Here is a 17,355-nt window from a genome sequence, read left to right as displayed (position 1 = left end):
ATTTTTAAAAAGTTAATTAACGACAAAACAAATGACAACAGAATGGTAAGGTAGGCAATAGATTATTATATTCGGTTGACAAAATAAAAGCATTTTGACAAACTGGGCCATCTGAGTGGTTAACAGCTAATGTTAAGGGATTAGGTAAGTAACCTCAGGCTAAAGTCTTGCACGCACACAGTGTGAAGTACGCCTATATGTGCTTACCTGCATTAACACACTGGAATAGTAAACCTTAAACCAGTCGAAGACCCTACAGCTGGACTACCTGCCTGAAGTTTTGCAAGAACAAAAAATGTCCGCTGCGACCACCAACCCCCACCACTTTATAAATCTAAAGTTAAACTCTGCTCTCATCTTCCAATGGGAGAATACAGTAGAGAGCCGCACTAAAAGCTCCTGTACCCAACCTACATGTCCTTATTTGCGCTTTCTCCTGAGAAGACAGTTAAGCATTTTTGTTTACCCATCAAACCCCTCAGGCTTACCCCAGTCCTCAAGCTGCTGCTTCACACACTGGTAAGATGAGTCTTCTGTTGACTTTACTCAAATTCGACAAGTTACAAACACCACACCCATGCTAACACTGTCGTCAGGAACTCCCTCTTCCAAACCTGGGATAGAAAATCTTTATTCAACTGAAAGTTCTGTACACGTCAGGATACCGAAGACTGAGCTTCACATACACACACATACACACACACTGTGTATCTCAGCAGGGCAGGGGACAGGAGCGGACTACAGGTAGTGGACTTGGACCTACAGAAACTTCCAGACCCATCCTGGTGAGTATCTAGAATCAATTTTAAAGCAGCTTGTTTTTAATAGATATCACACCATGTTATTCCTACTGTATTAGTGCATTGAGGAACATGGAGAAAAGATCAGAAGAAGACGACCTGAGCAGCACTGGTTCCATATCATGGGGTTATTTTGGTACCTCTAGAATAAAATTATCCAAATACTCGGGTCAACTTTCACCAACCAGATGTCCAATCTAGATTAAAGTCTATAATCTAATGGTAAAATGTTCTCTATCCAGTGTATCAGGGAAACCACCATCTGATCTCTCACCCTCCACCATCAGTCCACCATGGGCCAGACCATCAGCAAACCCACTTCTAACCCCTTCCAGAACTCCAACTTCTTCGCCTCTTTCAAGCGTGGCTCCAGCATCCGTCCCTCCTTCGATCTCAACACATCACCTCGACCGAGCATCTTCTCCACGCTGAGGAGGCCCACCATCGCCAAACCCAATGATTTCATACCTCTATTCAACGACTGCATCTCGGCCGCCACATGCAGAACTCAAGAGTACCTCCTCTTCAAAGACCCAGAGGACAAGTTCCACGCGAGCCCTGAGGTGCTCACAGAGGTAGGTAAATAAAACTCTGAAGACCTTTGGAACTTCACAAAATTGACTTATGTGGTCTTAAAAACATTTTGTCCTCCAACAGGTCTTCCTCATGACCTACATCTCTCAAAGCGTCAATCTCAACATGACAGATGCGTTCAACTGCACGGCCATGACGCCCGAGCAGCGCATCCTCCTGGGGGCTGACTGGGTTTGGGCCGTGCTGGAGAAGCCCACCAAGAACCCTCGAATCCAGATTGCTGTGCAGGTCCTACATCTGCCCGAAAGGGAGAACGCAGAAGAGAACGGCTTCCCCCCAGAGGCCTGCAGCGAGTCTATCTACATGGCCCAGATGGAGTCCAGCGACAGGAACATGTATGAGAGGTTGGTGGACTTCTGCACCTCCATCGGCAAAGACTGCTACGCCCTCTTTTTGTTCATGGGGAAGAAAAACGACAAGGGGAATATCTACGGCGTACTCAGCAACAACTTTGAGGCGGCCATCGGCAAGTGCAACAAGATTGACAGAGCTTTAATCGAGAACTTCTTCAAAGGCTCGAGGTATCTCCATACACCTTCAGGAATGATGCAGGCCATTGTCACCAAGAAAGACGGGGAACCTCTCACTCTAATGATTAAATTCAGCTGAACCAAAGAGAAATACTTATAGCCCATAACATGATACAATGGCTCAGTAATAAACTTCATGTGACAACGTGGGGGCTATAGAGTGCTGCAGGAATGAGTCCTTAAACCTGGAAATAAGTTAGCATTTTTGCACTTCCAGTACGCGATTGCTTTTGCGCTTCAAAAATCATGAAAAAGATGTTCACTGTTGAAGATTATCTTGTTGAACAAAACAAGTAGCTAGCAGAGCTTATTTTCTGCAATAATCCAAAATGCAGAATGAAAAATCCTATTGTTTTTTTGTCCAGGGAACCAGCGCGAACTTACAAAAAATACATAAATACGTCATCCCTGTAGCACTCTATTGATGTGTCTCTTGAGAAAAAAAACCTCTTAACCTTCTAAGATGAAAGTATTCTGCCTTTTTAGAGAAAATTCTGGTCTCTCTTCTTTCAATTCTGATTTACAATCTATCCCAGTTGATGGTGCATCTTACAAGAATGTCAGTTCACCTGCAGAGTTTTCTGCTGTTTACTTCTGCTTGGTCTGGTTTTCTGACAGCTTAGCCTAGAAACTCAGTGAAACACATTTAATAACGTAATTTAAAACAAGAGCATACTGCACTTTCAGTATATGTGTCTTATGGTTTTATCATTCCATTTCAGACTCATGTGAAACTAATTACATTTATGAAGTATGTGTTTCATTTACATGTTTCACTCCAAGGCTTATACCTTCAGCCTTTTTTTGAACCAGGACCCTAAAACTGAACTCAATTGAATCCAGCCATCATTCTTTATGTTACAAATACTATTTGTGTGTCTCCTACAGTGTGATGTCATGTCTTCAGTGAAAAAGGCCTATTCTCACAGGTGTAACTAATAATATTAATGATGGTTCCATCCCATATGGTAAATGCACTGTATCTATAAAGCGTTTTCTAGTCTTAGCGACCACTCAGAGCTCTTTACAACACAAGTCAGCATTCACATGTTCACACACACATTGGTAAACTGGCGGCAGAGGCAACCATGCACCTGCTCATCAGGAGCTGTAACCACTCGTACACACTCACACATACAGATGGAAGAGCCACCAGGAGCAGTATCTTGCCCAATGAACCACAGCCTGAGCCATCACCGTCATATTATACATGGTATGCTTTCCTCCCAGGGAATGCTCTTGTGAGTGCTGTTTCACCTGTATGACACAGCGCTAAAACTTAAGATAATGGAGCCATCGTTAATGTTATTAGTTACACCCATGCTTTTCTGCTCTGACACGTCCAACTACGGAAACATTTTTTATACCCGTCTTAAGTCTACAGTGTTTCTTTGTAGAAGAATATGGTCAAACCACTGTAAACTAAAATGAGCAGTTGTTACTAAGTGCGTGTGTGTGTGAGTGCAGACCCCTGGTCAGTTGAATATCATCCATCCTGACACAGGGTTCATGTTTTTGTAACTACCTGCTGTTTGTACATGTCATTTGAGTTCAATGAGGCTGTCTTCACAGTGACGATTTGCGTATAACCACTAAGCAGCCTGAGCTAAATGATTTAGCATTAACTATTTTACGGTTTGGATTTAAGCAGAAATTGGTCCATAAATACTTAAAACATGAAACTACTCTTCTTGGGTGGAATTGTCTTGTTCTCTTTATATTACAAATTGCAATGGATTAAATTGAAGGATGAATGTACGCTTTCTGTAAATATCGTGTGTGTGTAGGTACAGTACTTAAAAAAAAATGTTGATGACATGGAACGATGCTTTATTTTAACCTGCAGAGATGCAAACATATGGAAAATACCTATAGCAAGTTAGGGTTAGAAACACCTTTTTGTCAAACATTATCGCAACATGACTTTTTTCAGTCTTTAACAAATGATTGTATGAATTTGAAGATAATGTAAATCACTTATCACACAATATATTTCATTTAAATATAAACACAAATTTCTCCACGTGTCTGACTCAATTGTTTTGAACCTCATTGTTGCTCTATGCATTTTTTCTTTTTATAAAGGATCTGCTACGAGAATATTTTCTCTACTTGTGTACAACAATGTCAAAGAGCTTTCCAAGAGATATTAAGGTGAAAATGTTCTCCTGAGTGCTCATGTCCTCATCAGATCTCACTACAGCTACACCAACAGCTCCTAAAAAGGACCATAAAACCAAAGGGTCCGTTGGCTGGTCTACAACTTTGGTCCAGGCTAAAACATCTCATTGTCATGTCATTGGCAGTTTCATGATGTGTTCTCTTGACTTTCCTCTAGCGCTACCACCAGTTCAAAGTCACTGACATGGCTGTAGACTCTCAGTACACAGTGTCTGTATGTATAGTACAGGACATTTACCTTTAATTCAAAATTCTAACATTCATTCAAATGTTGGAAAACGTATGTTGAAGTAGCAGTTGTAGTTTACAGTACGACGGGAAATATACAGTAGATATAATTATAAAATGTAAGTCACTTGTGATAGACGGACGTTGCTTGCTGCTTATGACTTTCACAGTAGGTCAGACTCTCGCATTTCAGTATAAGGATTATATTTGGAGGTTTTGAAGATTTATTTAAGAAGTATTTATTTTAAGACAATACTGTAAAAAATACAATGCAAAGGCACAGTTACAAAACAGTAATCATATCCTCAGTTTCTTGGATTACAAAGGCACAAAACCCAACACAACAGTATTTAACATTAAGAGTGGCATTATCATTTTGAGGGCTATGTCCTCCTGTCCCGTCGTCCTAGAAATAACTGAGGACAGAGATTTTATCGTAAAACATTCCTCAACTGTCCAAAATAAAATCAGAATTGTAAGGTTAAATTGTAAACTGTGAAATTCACATTTTCTTGTGAGCATCATTAACATTCAATTATCTTCACTCTTAAATGTCAGGAATGTTTCAGAGAAAAAAATGACAAAAACTACAGAAGGATACCATCATAGCTCGTCCTTCATGTTGGTTTCTTCTTTGTGGCGTTTGCGCTCACATGTACACGCAGCAGTGTGATCGTCCGTCTCAGGCACCAGCTCCATGTCTGCGTGCCGTGTCGGCTGTCCTACCTGCCGCTCCGAGTACATGTGCAGCACTCTGTAGTAATAACAGTACAGTCTGCTGGGCTGCAGCAGCTCTCTGGCTGCTGTCTGACCCGCTCTGGCGATCTCTTGTGCTTCAGCGTCATTCTCTTTGGCCCATTTGATTTTCTCCAAAAGGTCTGACAGGTTTCTCTTAACGGGAATGTAGTGAGTGCCTGATTTAAGATTGCTGTAGAAAAATTCATAATACTGGGAGTCTTGCTTCAGAACCAGACTGTTCCCGAGCATCAGGTAAGGAAAGCGATATGCTGCCACTGTTCCATCCACGTTCACTTGGTACTTGAACTAGAAGAGGGGAAATAATATTTTTAACATTAATCACATCAAAACAAAGGAAAGTCAAAATATACAATGGCATAAGATAAAAGAGAATTATTTTTAAATACTCATTTATATATTCATTTTTCCTCACCTTAAAGAACTCAAATAATCCAACAAGCGGTACTTTTCCTACATGTTTCTCCCTGTCTCTGAAGAAGAACCATCCTGTGATGCCTGCGTCCAACAGCTCAGGGTTATTCTTGGACAGAGAGACCAGGTGAAGACGCTCCTCTCGACTGTCCCGGCCACGGAAGAACGCACGATCTGTCTTGTTCATCCAAGGAGGCCCTGGAAGAAAATGGTCCTGATGTTATACAAAAAGGCAGAAAATGTTCCAAGTGACAGAATTTAAAAGCATTAATTCCAATAAATAATGAGACATATTTATATAAAGATGATTACACTGACACTGGTGTAAAAACCTAGCACCCAAAGGGGTGTGCATTTTAATAATCAAACACTATAAAGAGCACAATAAGAATGATTCATTTATTCATTTGACCATTATTTAAATCAGGTCGACTGTGATTGAATTCTCATGAAACGAAGAATTAAAATCATACAGTTAAGAGAGTCCACTGTGTACATACCTTGAGCACAGACAAAGAGGAGAACATCCAGAGACCAACAGACTGCATTTTGACGGAAACAAATAAGGAATCTGCTAAAAAATGCACTTGTATGTACCAGCAGGTTTGTCTGTAAAATATTTAGGAAGACCAGTAGTTTCTCCTATAAAACACAGTGGTGGATGTGTCTTTTTTTGCCTTAAATGTGTAACAGGACCTGTTCTGCATTTAAAATCCAGTGTTTGTTAAAGCTCTAGTTTCTTTAACATTAACTTTTATCCAGCATGAGTCATGTCATTTAATAATGTTACTTGTTAGGTTAGTTTTGCAGAAGTGATTTTTTATGATTTAAAACTATTTTCAACTTACAATATTTGCTGAATGAAATTAAAATCTATTGCAGATTACTAAAAACCTCTGATATTGTAGGTTCCCATCAAATAGGTAACTGTATCGTCGACATTAATGGGCTAGTGCATTTGAACTGTTCCCCACATGATTTTTAGATACACGTCAAAAACAATAGGGCCCGTACGAAACCTGATGGCACCCCCCAGTGGACACTTAAATGTGAGCAGGGAGTAAATCCCATCTGTTAGTGGTGCACTCAATCGCTTTCTTCATATATTTTGGCTCAGTCCAAAATTACTTAACTAACTTTCTTTAAGTCAGATTATTTTGGACAGCCCACACAACCAAATTCTGTGAATGCAGTACTTGCATCTCACACAAAAACAGTCATATAACCTGAGCCAAATTTACAGTTCGTTTGTACCACTACTTGCACAAAGGCAGTGTGACTCCCTAAGGGGAGTGCCAGTACTCCCCTTAGGGTTAGGGGTTAGGGTTAGGGTCACAAATATGCAAAATCAACAGTGGAAAATATTCGCCTCCCACTTCACTTCCATTCTATGTGAGCAAACTGGCAAAAAAAACATTTGCATCCGGTGGTGAAACAAATTCCCATCTTGGCTCACATGAGTTTAACACTGGTGATTTAGCTGAACTTTATTAGAACCTTATCACTTTAAAATGTATTTCATGTGCTTCTTATGCAACAACATATTAAAAGGACCATAGACGTGTGTTCTGATGGCAAATATGAGCAATAATACGGAAAAACAAAATCACAAACAGCACTATTTTTAAATTCAATGTTTTCTTACTAGATTCGGTCACGGCAGGCACAGAAAATACAACAGATGCATAAACGGGAGCTGAAGATCGCACGACCGCCACGGAGCTACACACCATGGCGTGCTTTGTCTGTACAGTGCTGAGACTATTTCTAATGTCAGTAAAGTAAAGAGTAAATTGTAAAAATGCCAGTGGTGTGTACCGGTGAGTACTGGCCAACTTTAAGCACTGCACGTAGGTTAATGTTATTGAACTGGGTAAGCCCACAACTGCCTCGTCAATAATAGTTAAGGGAAAGGATGCAGCATTTATAATTAGAGAAGCTCAACTGTATCCTTGGGGGCTTCAAGAAAACACAGCAGACCTTTCTGAATTTTTCTAAAACAAGGCTCTTAACTCCTTAGAAAAAGACATGGTAGTGATCTTCTTTTTTTTTTTTTTTTTAGCAGTGATCTGTTATTACATCACAATATAATACAAATGTTGATCTTTGGAGCAACTGTGTCCCCCTTTTTTCTGATATTTTGTAGGCCTGTGACCAGTTTAAATAAGGAAACTGAAAGGGGAGTCAACCTGGACACACAGTTCCTGATTCAGTCCCTGGGCCTCCCTACTTCCTGCTACCATTTAGGTAGTAAAGAAATCAGTTCACACCACTGCAAGTCTGCAGTCTCGTTTTTTAGCTGTTGTGGTCCAAATTATTACCATCTTTCAATAATTCATTACAAAGTGCTGCACCATGCAGCCCTCAGGGAACAGCCTCAGTATAATTTACCACCTCCACAGCTGCAGTTATAGTACAGCTTTTTCTATGAATTACTGACATACATTTTTAATAAATATTTAAATTCAACTAAGAATCCGTGTCCTGGCTGATAACTACGAGTTATTTTCTATATTTAAGACATTTACATTTCAGATTAAAAAACTTTGCTTTTGTCAGGTTTAATATTGGAACTACGGGATTTAAAGAGCAGTGCTGGCTCAGTTTTTTAAGGTCACACAGGGACAAATGTATGAATATGAAATGATGGGTAACTTATACAGACAGATTCAGATTCAAACTTCAGGGCCTGAGCTTCACTTCTTGACTAGAGCAGGCCTCACAGTGGCTCAGGAATGTGTGTGTGCATGTGTGTGGGTTACCTGTGTTTCCCTGGATAGACAGCAGGTCATTGGTGACACCTCTCATGGTCTCCAGGGTGGAGTGTGTCACCTCGTAAGTGGGGAGGACAATGTCCCGTGTCTCTGTTGAGCCGCACCATGACAGAACTGGAACAGGATCTGTTTTCCTCGTCTCTAACGGCCAGTCGCCAACATTGATGTAAAACTCCACATCGGGCACCCTCACCTTCAACAGGAGATTGATATAAGTGATCACATGATGCCATGTGCAAACTCTTGGCAGTAACTTTACGACACTACCCATAGCAAATGTGTCATAACATGCAAAAACACCTGCAGTATATGATCCTCAAACATCCCTCAAAATCTGATAGTACCTTTCTGGTAAGAGAGAGCAGTATTTCATCCGAGAACATCTTAAAGTCGGTGTATTTTCCCAGAGTGCGGCGATACAGCTGGTTGTTGATGATGGCGTAGTGAATGAGACCACCTCTGTTGACGAATCTTTGAGGCACTTCCTGTCTGAGATGCTGCAGGTCAACCATTGGAAAAGATTTGAAGTCGGCCAGGATCTGAGGCTCTGTGGCGGGACACTGCATGATGCTCTGCCAGACTGAAGCATCGGGTTCAGGACAGTCGCAGTATTCATGATAGACCGGACCTGAGCGTTAGAAATATAACTCAAGGTTAGATGAGGAAGCCAGAGCAGATCAAAACAAGGTTGTTTGATGCATTTTCCACATGTATGAAGGAGCTGGTGTTAAACTAAAAGAATTAAAGTAATTGTTAAACACATATTATTCAGTCATATATGAAACAGTGGTGATGTCCAACATTTCTGAGTCAGGACGGACTCATGTTCAACAATTTCTCCACATATTTGAGAGCATCTGTCATGCTTCGCTGAGAGGACATTAGGATGTGAATTGAAGCACTATCACAAAGTGTGTAATGATAATGACAATGATGAAATAACATGATATTCATTGAATCTGCACAACAATTACTGGAACTGGCCCGATGAGGCTTTGCTTTAAAAGCAGCACTCATTATGCAGAGATCTGACCCTTCTGGTGATGCAGCGTGGGCGTTCTTTTGCAACACAGCCCTTTAGTGTGTGATGTGTGTGTCTGCTCTGGAGGAGGAATACTTCCTTTGTCACTCTTCCTGAGATTTCTTCCTTGTTTGTCCAGTTAAAAATTTGGTTTTGTTATGCAAATGAAAACGCCCTTTCAGGCAAATGTGTAAGAAGAGAGCTTGTCTGGTGAACCTGTGCCTGTGTTTCTTGATACATGACAACACAAACCTTGGATGGTGTAGGGTGACTTGGCCACAGCAGCATCTTGGTGGAGGACTTCAACCTTCAGGCCCGTCAGCACACTCCCGTAGAGCCGGTACCTGACCATGAAGGAGCCGTCTCCTCTGTCCAGAGGTGCAGGGACGTGGATGCGGATGTGCTCCTTCTTGTCCAGCGGACTTATCTTCACTTTAAACGTGTCTCCACCTAAACAGCACATGTAAAGAGCATTTCAGAGACCAGTGTGGCTTAATGGTGTCTTAGTGCAGAGCTTAATGAATGACACACCCTTGTACCAAGGCAGCTGCCCAGCCCTGAAACATGACCTGCTGTTAGCTCAGCTCGGTCATTTGAGGGCAGCAGGGATGTTTAAAGCACTAAAGCTGTTTTTATGGCTGATTGAAACAGTTATGATAATTAAACAATTTTTCTTATCACGTCTGGTCGATAATATCACGGATAAATCACTGCTGGATGTAGCTAGCTAGTGTTACGTCTGTCGTTCTTGCAGAAAAACGTCCACTACCTGCTCAGTTTGTGTTGTTTGTTAGCTTCATATTAAAACATGATGCGCCAGGAAATTAGCTAGCAGCAGCCGCTCGATGTAAGCGTTGTTTAACATAATGACAGTCGTAGCACACACTATGCATGTGTTCAGTTTACCTGGAGATAAAGTCAGGTTTCCTCCTTTTGAATTGACCGCCTGAATAATGAAGTAGCGGACTGGTAAAACTACGTCGGGGTTGAGCCCTGGACCCCAGATGAGACATCTCTCTGGAGCGATTCTTTCACAGGCACAGACCGTGAAGTTTATGCTTATAAATGCCACTAAAACCACACATTTACGAAATAAACCATTCCGTACAGGCTTAACTAAGCCTACGCCACGCTCACACACCATGTTCCCCCAGGTGTTGACTGCTGGACGTCTAAACTCACTGAATATTTAGTGTAAAGTTTTGCAAGCAACTCCTATGCCGACATGTTGGAGAGGGAAGCACGCCCATCATCCGGTGATGCGTTCACGGGATGTCGGAAATGTTGGATGCAGATTGTGGCGCTCCACCACAGACCTTAAAGCAGCACTATGTAGTTCCGGGAAGAAATTTTAATCAGAAGACAAAAGAGCTTCATTGATTGATTTTTTCTGCCTAAACAAACTAAATAAACAAACTCTCTTTGTTTTCATGACTGAATTAACAAACTGACCTTAAAGGACAACACAATTTCATACTGGTTTGCTTTGTTTATATGTGGCGGACCCTGCCAGCTTTCTAGCTTCAAACAGTGTTCTGGGACCTTATTTTCCTCTGAGAACAGCTCATTTAGTCAGTTATGGAGTTGTGTTACTATCACCATCATTAATATTGTACATTCTTACACATAGTGCCCCCTTAATAATGTACATTGTATACTGTTGACAAAAACACCAACTCAACCGCTCAAGGTCCACTTCCTCATTTGTTCTGGCAGTATGATCAGAAAAAGGTGTGGTTTTTCCGTCTTGTTTTTGGCCTTAAGTTTTTAATGATGAAATGTAACAAACTTCGATAAAGCTTTTAAGATTAAGTAACTTTGCATACAGTAAATTAAACCGAATGTGTCACATTAAAAGTGAAAGAACTGGATACAGGCATATTATTCAGTCCATCTTGTTCTATTTGGGTATACAGTAGATTATAGAATAATCAGAAACATGTAAAATGACTGTGAAACTACAGTACATAGGTTTTCTTTTGTGTATGTAGCCTCACGTACTGAAACCAACAATGTTGTTTTTATGTCTTTATTTCACAAAAAATTACATTTTGGCCTAAAAAAAGAATCATTATAAAAGCAGCTGTTGTCTTGTACAAACATATTAACACAGTGTATATAAAAGTATACCTGAGTCCCAAGAAATGTTCATAACTGGGTTATTTTGATGGCAATTTCATACCCGTTTTTATTACAGACTTGCACTGTTGTTCTTCTTTTGTCACTGACATCAAAAATGACACATGCCTAACTGTAAAACATACTTTGTGAATAGCAGTAGATCATCAGCAGCGTTCATACACTGATTGTTTGTTTAGTGGTTGAATGATTACAGGGAATAAACCAGTTTTGTAGTTAATCAGAACACTAGTATGCAAAAGTGTTTTCTGTTTTGTGTCCCAGCTTGTCCAGATTTGGCAGACAGGCATACTGGATCATCGGTGGAGGGCCGCACAGGACAACAAGGACGTCATTGGACGGAGCAGGGAGATGGTCCTTGATCATGTCACAGGTCACGAACCCTGAGCTATAGCTCCAATCTAGAAATCAAGACGAGAGAGAGAAACCTTCAACTTCAGAAAGACTTTTTAAGCATATTTACCAAAAGCCTTTGTGAAAAGGCTTAAATCATCATAATGTGGCAGAACTCACCAAACAGCAGCAGTAGAAAGGGTAAAATATTTACATCTATGGCTTATTAATCAGAGAAGCCTGTCTTTGATCCCCCCTCTTCAATTCATATCTAAATACTAATTATCAAAACCTCCTGTTTCTGTCATTTTTCATCTATTTTTCTCTCCTTTGTGCCTCAGCAGAGGGATGCCCAATGGTGAACGGTGAGCAAAACCAAAAAGAGAATCTTTTGATCTCAGTGAAGAAGAGACGGGACGTTCAAAGACAATGAAATCAGTAATGAAATTAAACAGATGAAATAAGAAACTCGAAGAGGTTTGTTCAACTTGTGCTCTGCAGATAATCATCCCTCCCTCCAAGGGAACCAAATAATGACACTGCTAACGAAGAACAAGCGCACCTCTCCTAATGAATAATGATCAAGGGCTGATGTGTTTTATATTCTGTGTGGAGCAAATGACACACAAGACAGAATGCGAGCGCCCTCACAACAGAGATTATGTAACGCTATTATACTCATTAATTTCTGCTCGCTTTAAGGATTATGCAAAGTGAGACATGAGCGTTTTGCTAAGCTACTGTAACACCTTGTTGGAGCTATCTCCCTCCTCAGCCTGCAGGGATTTTCCTTCAGATCAGGAGTCTTAGTTCAGTTTTCCCACTCTGAATATTCAGCAGTGAAACCAAAGGACCGCGCTTTGAGACTTTGGAGAGATGTATTCAGCTCGATGTAGCCTGGCACTGTGCTGTACGTTCTTTATGGTCACATGATGAAATTAGACATGGAAAATGTTTCCACCAGATCTCACATGATCAGAAGAAAGCACGTGTTATGTTTTGCTCTCTTGATATTTAAAGTATCTTAATGAGTTCAGATGACAAATGTTTGTTCCTGTGTTTTAGCTTCTGCAGTATTCTATGAGTTAAATTCAAACGAGATTTCTGTGATCTGAGAATCTCTTTTCTAATGACTTCTTAAATTAAATCTTTTTGTAGATGACAATAAGAACTTGAACCTGATAGATGAAGAAATGCTGCCTTACCCTGCGGAGGTTTGTCCAGCGTGTACCACACTTTAACTTTGTCAGGATGGTTCTTCCTCACCTCCTCCAGCTCCTCCCTCAGTAGGATATCTTTCTCAGTCTGAGAGGGGAGCAGAGAGGGGTGAGAGAGATTTAATTTCTCCAGAGTATTTCCATTTATGTGCAGTACAGTAATACATTTCAACAATGAGACTCAAGGAAAGATTTCCCAAAACAATAAACCTCACGGAGCTGACCTGGTTGGCGAATATGAGAGAGCACTTGGTGTTGTCAGTGGGGTCTGCTGTGATTCTGCGGACTAACTGCAGCATAGGAGTGATACCTGAGAAAGTAAAAGTTAGTCTTAGAGGATGTCTATCAGGAGGAACAATGTTAGCTTTATCAGTTTAAAAAAGATTGTGTCAACTGTGAGGCTGCAAAACACATCATCAAATTGTCCTAAAAGTACAGTTACAGTACATTGTCCTTAAACTACATGACGGCTAATTATTTCCCATTCACCCACTTTTCAACACACACATATACAATTCAGTTATACAGCAGGTACTGTAGGATTCAAGGTATTAATATCCATGAGTACTCTTAGGGAATCACTTCATTTCTCCTTCTGGAAGAAGAATATTTTATTCTGCAGTGTGTTAAGCCTGCTGAGCCTCTGTGATGTTCCTCTGAATAAAGTGCATGCATTAATGTACATAAAAGTGACTGAGAGCGTGAACAAATGCAAATGAACCTGTTCCACCGGCGATCATTCCAACATGCTTAAACTTCCGAACTTTGGGCTCTGCCTTCTTGTCAGGTCGGATGGAGAACCGGCCTGATTGGAATAGAGTCAGTGTCAGTATCAGTTTGTGTCATGCTCCGATGGTTTTGTACTGTACCACAGTGACATCTGCTGGTGACGGTAGCATGCCTCTTCTTCTTTCCACACATGGACAGGTAACATACCATTTTCCTGATACACCAGCAGTCCATTGGGCCCTCTGAAGTCAATGGTATCTCCGATGGCCATGTTGTCCAGGTACTGAGACATCTTCCCTCCCTCTGGATAAGCGGGGTGGCTGTTCTTGTAGTACACCTGGAGTATAACAAAAAGGCAAAACATTTATATTTTCATCTGTGTCTTGTTATTGCCTCTACAATCCATTAAAATCACTTTCTAGCATAGGATAGCCAATAGTTTGTCCTGCTAATAAGACAATTGTAAAGGACCTGAGTGTGGACGACTTTTGTTTTGTGATAAGTCATCCACATAAACCTGTATTAAAGGGTTACCCCACCCATTTTACACATTAGAGTGTGTTTACAGGTCTTGAGGAGTACTACTGCATATGTAAAGTAAGTAGTGTAAAGCCTTTTGTGGCTCCAGAGGAAGCTGTTTAGAAAGTAAGAAAGTAATGACGCTTCATTGAGGACTTACTGAATAATCTGACTACCAATGCATAATGTAATGGCTTAGAACTGATCTGTAAGTCACGAGTAAATGACTTATTAACATCAGTGAAGCAATTAAGTACAACTTATGAACCCTTTCTGGAGAGTTTATAGAATGAAGTACCAAATTAAGATGTCAAAAATGTGGAAAAAATCAGTGTACAGAAACAATCAGCTAAAATAACCCACAGAAAAACTTGCAGTTGACCCACAGGCCAGCGATTTGTGCTGTTTTGTGCTTTACATCAGGAATGTTAATTACCTTGACCACAAGGTCAACATATCCCTGGTCCTCATCACTGGAGACTGGAGTGTAGGCTCTGACCACCAGACTGCCGTTCACCTTGGCTGACAGGTACACATGCTGACCTGCTCCACAGGACAGAGGGGAGGACATGCAGGGAGGATGGGTGAGGTGGTGGATTTGAGGGGAAAAATGTGTAAGCATGAGGCATGAGCACTGTCCTGTTATGGAAACGAGCCGTGTTTCAGCAGACAAGAGGAAAGAGCTGTTTCAGTACCTACTGGCAGTCCAAGGATATGGGTTCCAGATGGAAGGCCGTACCGAAATTTCTTTGTGTCATGGCTGATTTCCTACACAAGGACACACACAGGTTAAAAAAAAATAAACTAAGAACACATTAGATAGCAGAGCTGCCAGCTTGCAAAATCAATGACCTCACACTTGAGTTTGAGGCTGGGTTGGTCTCTATACAGTATATCTGACATGTATTTACCCAATGAACTGTAAATGGAGAGAGTTTGAAGCCAGCAAGAAGATATTAAACCTTAAAACAACAGTTCACAAATTCAATTTCAGTCCTTATCTACTCAGCCCGAAGTCAGGTGAAGTTGTGTAGTCCACAAAACATTTCTGGAGTTTCACAGCAAAACAGCATTACAGCGTTCTCTGAAAAACGGCTGAAGTCGCTGGGGTCTTGGTCTCCAGCCTCCAGAAGCCCAGAGGTCTCGAACTGATTTAAAAAATAAGTTATTTACACCTTTTTTAAAGCTGAAATCTTCACTGTAGCTGCTAAGCTAAAAGTGTTTGCACATAGTGGGGGCAAGAACTCGACCACACACTGAGGCTGTATATAACATTTTTTTGAATCAATATGGGATCTCAGGGCTTCCGGAGACTTGGATTATGCTGGACATGGAGGGTCGTCTTGGTTGTTTTTTTCTTACATTTTAATTCTACTTCAGTTGTTTAGAAGAATGCAGTGATGCTGTTTTGCCGTGATGCTCCAGAAATGTTTTGAACTTTAGCTGATTTTCCATCAGGGTGGCAGTGAGTAGATAATGACTTAATTTTCATTTTTGGGTGGATTTATCCTTTAATGACCCCTGCTGGAGTAGTTCCAATGAAAATGTGTGAATCTGTGTTTTGTTGATTATAGAGATTAACTGCTAGTGGAGAGAGATAATGATTTTGAATTTTTCAAATTTAATTTGCTGAGTACCACAATAGAAAACTGATTCATCACCATTAAACAGAAACTGCAGACAGCTTAACATAACAAAAAACAAACATCTGAAATGCTCCGAAAGGAGTAAGGAAATGTGTTTAAGTGAACTAACCCTTTAAACTAAATGAAAACAAGCATATCTAAAAAATAACGTAAGACATTAAAGGTGCAATATGTAAGAATTTGCCATCCGTCTAATGTATACTCCAAACAAATAGGGGGCAGCATATGACTAGAGTAAGAGCTAACTGCTGCTAACTGTAGCTGCTAACTATTGCTACCATCATCTAGTGAGCTCAGTTAGCCCTGCAGCTAGCAGTCGTATTAGCTGACTCTGGCCGTACTGGGAGCTCGGAGTACCGAGGGACTGTTGGTGTTGTTTACTGTGTAACTTCAATAGATATCTCTGCAACACAACACATAGACGTTTAGGAGGTGATGTCGAAACGTTTTTTTCTTTGCATTCTGCTGATAGTTTTAGCTATTTTTTTATTGCTATAACTTACATGTTGCACCTTTAATCTAAAAACTTTGGTTGGCCAACTTCCTTTAAATTCACCTGGAATGTTTCCCCTCAGGCTGAAACAAACTGGGAGTATATGACTGTGAGTACAGACCTCACAGTTTGTGACCAGATACATACTACATTGTTCCCTCACTGTACTGAATCAATTACAAAGCAGTTGAATATTAACTTCCTGAAAAAAAAAAGTCCTGATTGTTAAATGTAAACGTGTGTATGCAGTCTACCTGTTTGTGTATAAGGGGAAGGGGATATTTGACCATAGGATCCTGCAGGGTGACAGGCTGCTTCTTCTTCTTCTCTCCTGCAGAGCCTTGCAGGATGAAGTACAGCAGCGTCACCACCACCACAGAAACGGCCACCACCACCGGGATCATCTGCAAGACAAAGATCACATCCAGAGTTGTGAGCAAATTGATCTGAGAAGAGAAAAGCGCTGAGACTGGAGACTTACAACACATAAAACAAAGAGTCAAAGTTTGACCTTTACATGCATTAGCGATGAGTTACACACTCTACAGTTGAACATAAAAGTCCCACAATCTGACTGAAATCATGCAGTTTTTCATGAATAGAATATGCAGGCCTGAAAAAGATGAAGTGGGATCATTAAAAAGGGAAATAAAGTGAAAGTTCATCCTCACCAAACTCTGATCCATAGTTTCAATCTCTAACAAAGTGTGCTGGAACTTCCTTCTCCTCACACAGCCTGAGAGAGCAGGGTCCACACACAGCCTGGGCAATGACAGCCTTCACAATCACTCTCTCTCTCTCTCTCTCCCACACACACACACACACACACACACACACACACACACAGTGAAGGGCCTCCGAGGGGGGCGTGTCTTCCCGCTGGGGGAAAGTTGACACAAGGTCGAAACCACCAATAGGAAGACAGAGCCCACCATGACACTACATAGTACAGAGGTGGCGTTCAGGCAGTGAGGAGCAGAG

The 17,355-nt window shown here is 40.9% G+C and overlaps 4 protein-coding genes across 5 annotated transcripts in view; 2 read left to right on the top strand and 2 right to left on the bottom strand.

Moving 5' to 3' along the window:
* Nucleotides 1–1,133, top strand: part of ppfibp2b (PPFIA binding protein 2b) — an 83,045-nt gene extending 81,912 nt beyond the window's left edge. The window contains exons 29-30 of one of the 2 annotated variants that reach the window (XM_084364225.1): nucleotides 720–785; nucleotides 1,043–1,133. In XM_084364225.1, the coding sequence (XP_084220351.1) occupies nucleotides 720–785; nucleotides 1,043–1,066 (90 nt within the window). In that variant the 3' untranslated portion in view covers nucleotides 1,067–1,133. Of the gene's footprint in view, nucleotides 1–716; nucleotides 786–859; nucleotides 950–1,042 lie in introns of those variants that run through there. The other variant, XM_084364226.1, reaches the window with a different exon arrangement.
* rep15 (RAB15 effector protein) lies at nucleotides 1,094–3,943 on the top strand (the record flags this gene model as incomplete). Its single annotated transcript, XM_084364228.1, has 2 exons — nucleotides 1,094–1,375; nucleotides 1,458–3,943. 2 exons carry the CDS (start codon nucleotides 1,094–1,096, stop codon nucleotides 2,001–2,003), a joined length of 828 nt encoding a protein of 275 aa, XP_084220354.1. The 3' UTR covers nucleotides 2,004–3,943.
* Nucleotides 3,944–4,318: 375 nt separating this feature from the next.
* Nucleotides 4,319–10,560, bottom strand: poglut3 (protein O-glucosyltransferase 3). Its single transcript, XM_084364227.1, has 6 exons — nucleotides 10,205–10,560; nucleotides 9,551–9,748; nucleotides 8,622–8,905; nucleotides 8,266–8,470; nucleotides 5,505–5,701; nucleotides 4,319–5,377 (listed from the first exon to the last, which is right to left on the bottom strand). Exons 1-6 carry the CDS (start codon nucleotides 10,440–10,442, stop codon nucleotides 4,937–4,939), a joined length of 1,563 nt encoding a protein of 520 aa, XP_084220353.1. The 5' UTR covers nucleotides 10,443–10,560; the 3' UTR covers nucleotides 4,319–4,936.
* Nucleotides 10,561–11,366: 806 nt separating this feature from the next.
* Nucleotides 11,367–17,116, bottom strand: cyb5r2 (cytochrome b5 reductase 2). The gene is made up of 9 exons (XM_084365233.1): nucleotides 17,046–17,116; nucleotides 16,629–16,778; nucleotides 14,931–15,003; nucleotides 14,672–14,778; nucleotides 13,924–14,053; nucleotides 13,709–13,792; nucleotides 13,212–13,297; nucleotides 12,976–13,075; nucleotides 11,367–11,838 (listed from the first exon to the last, which is right to left on the bottom strand). Exons 1-9 carry the CDS (start codon nucleotides 17,058–17,060, stop codon nucleotides 11,666–11,668), a joined length of 918 nt encoding a protein of 305 aa, XP_084221359.1. The 5' UTR covers nucleotides 17,061–17,116; the 3' UTR covers nucleotides 11,367–11,665.
* Between the last annotated feature and the right edge of the window lie 239 nt (nucleotides 17,117–17,355).

The sequence above is a fragment of the Pagrus pagrus genome (genome assembly GCF_965226575.1).
Source record: "Pagrus pagrus genome assembly, chromosome: 10".
Taxonomy (NCBI): domain Eukaryota; kingdom Metazoa; phylum Chordata; class Actinopteri; order Spariformes; family Sparidae; genus Pagrus; species Pagrus pagrus.
Note: the sequence above shows the minus strand (reverse complement) of the source record. Positions and strands in the feature narration are given on the sequence as shown.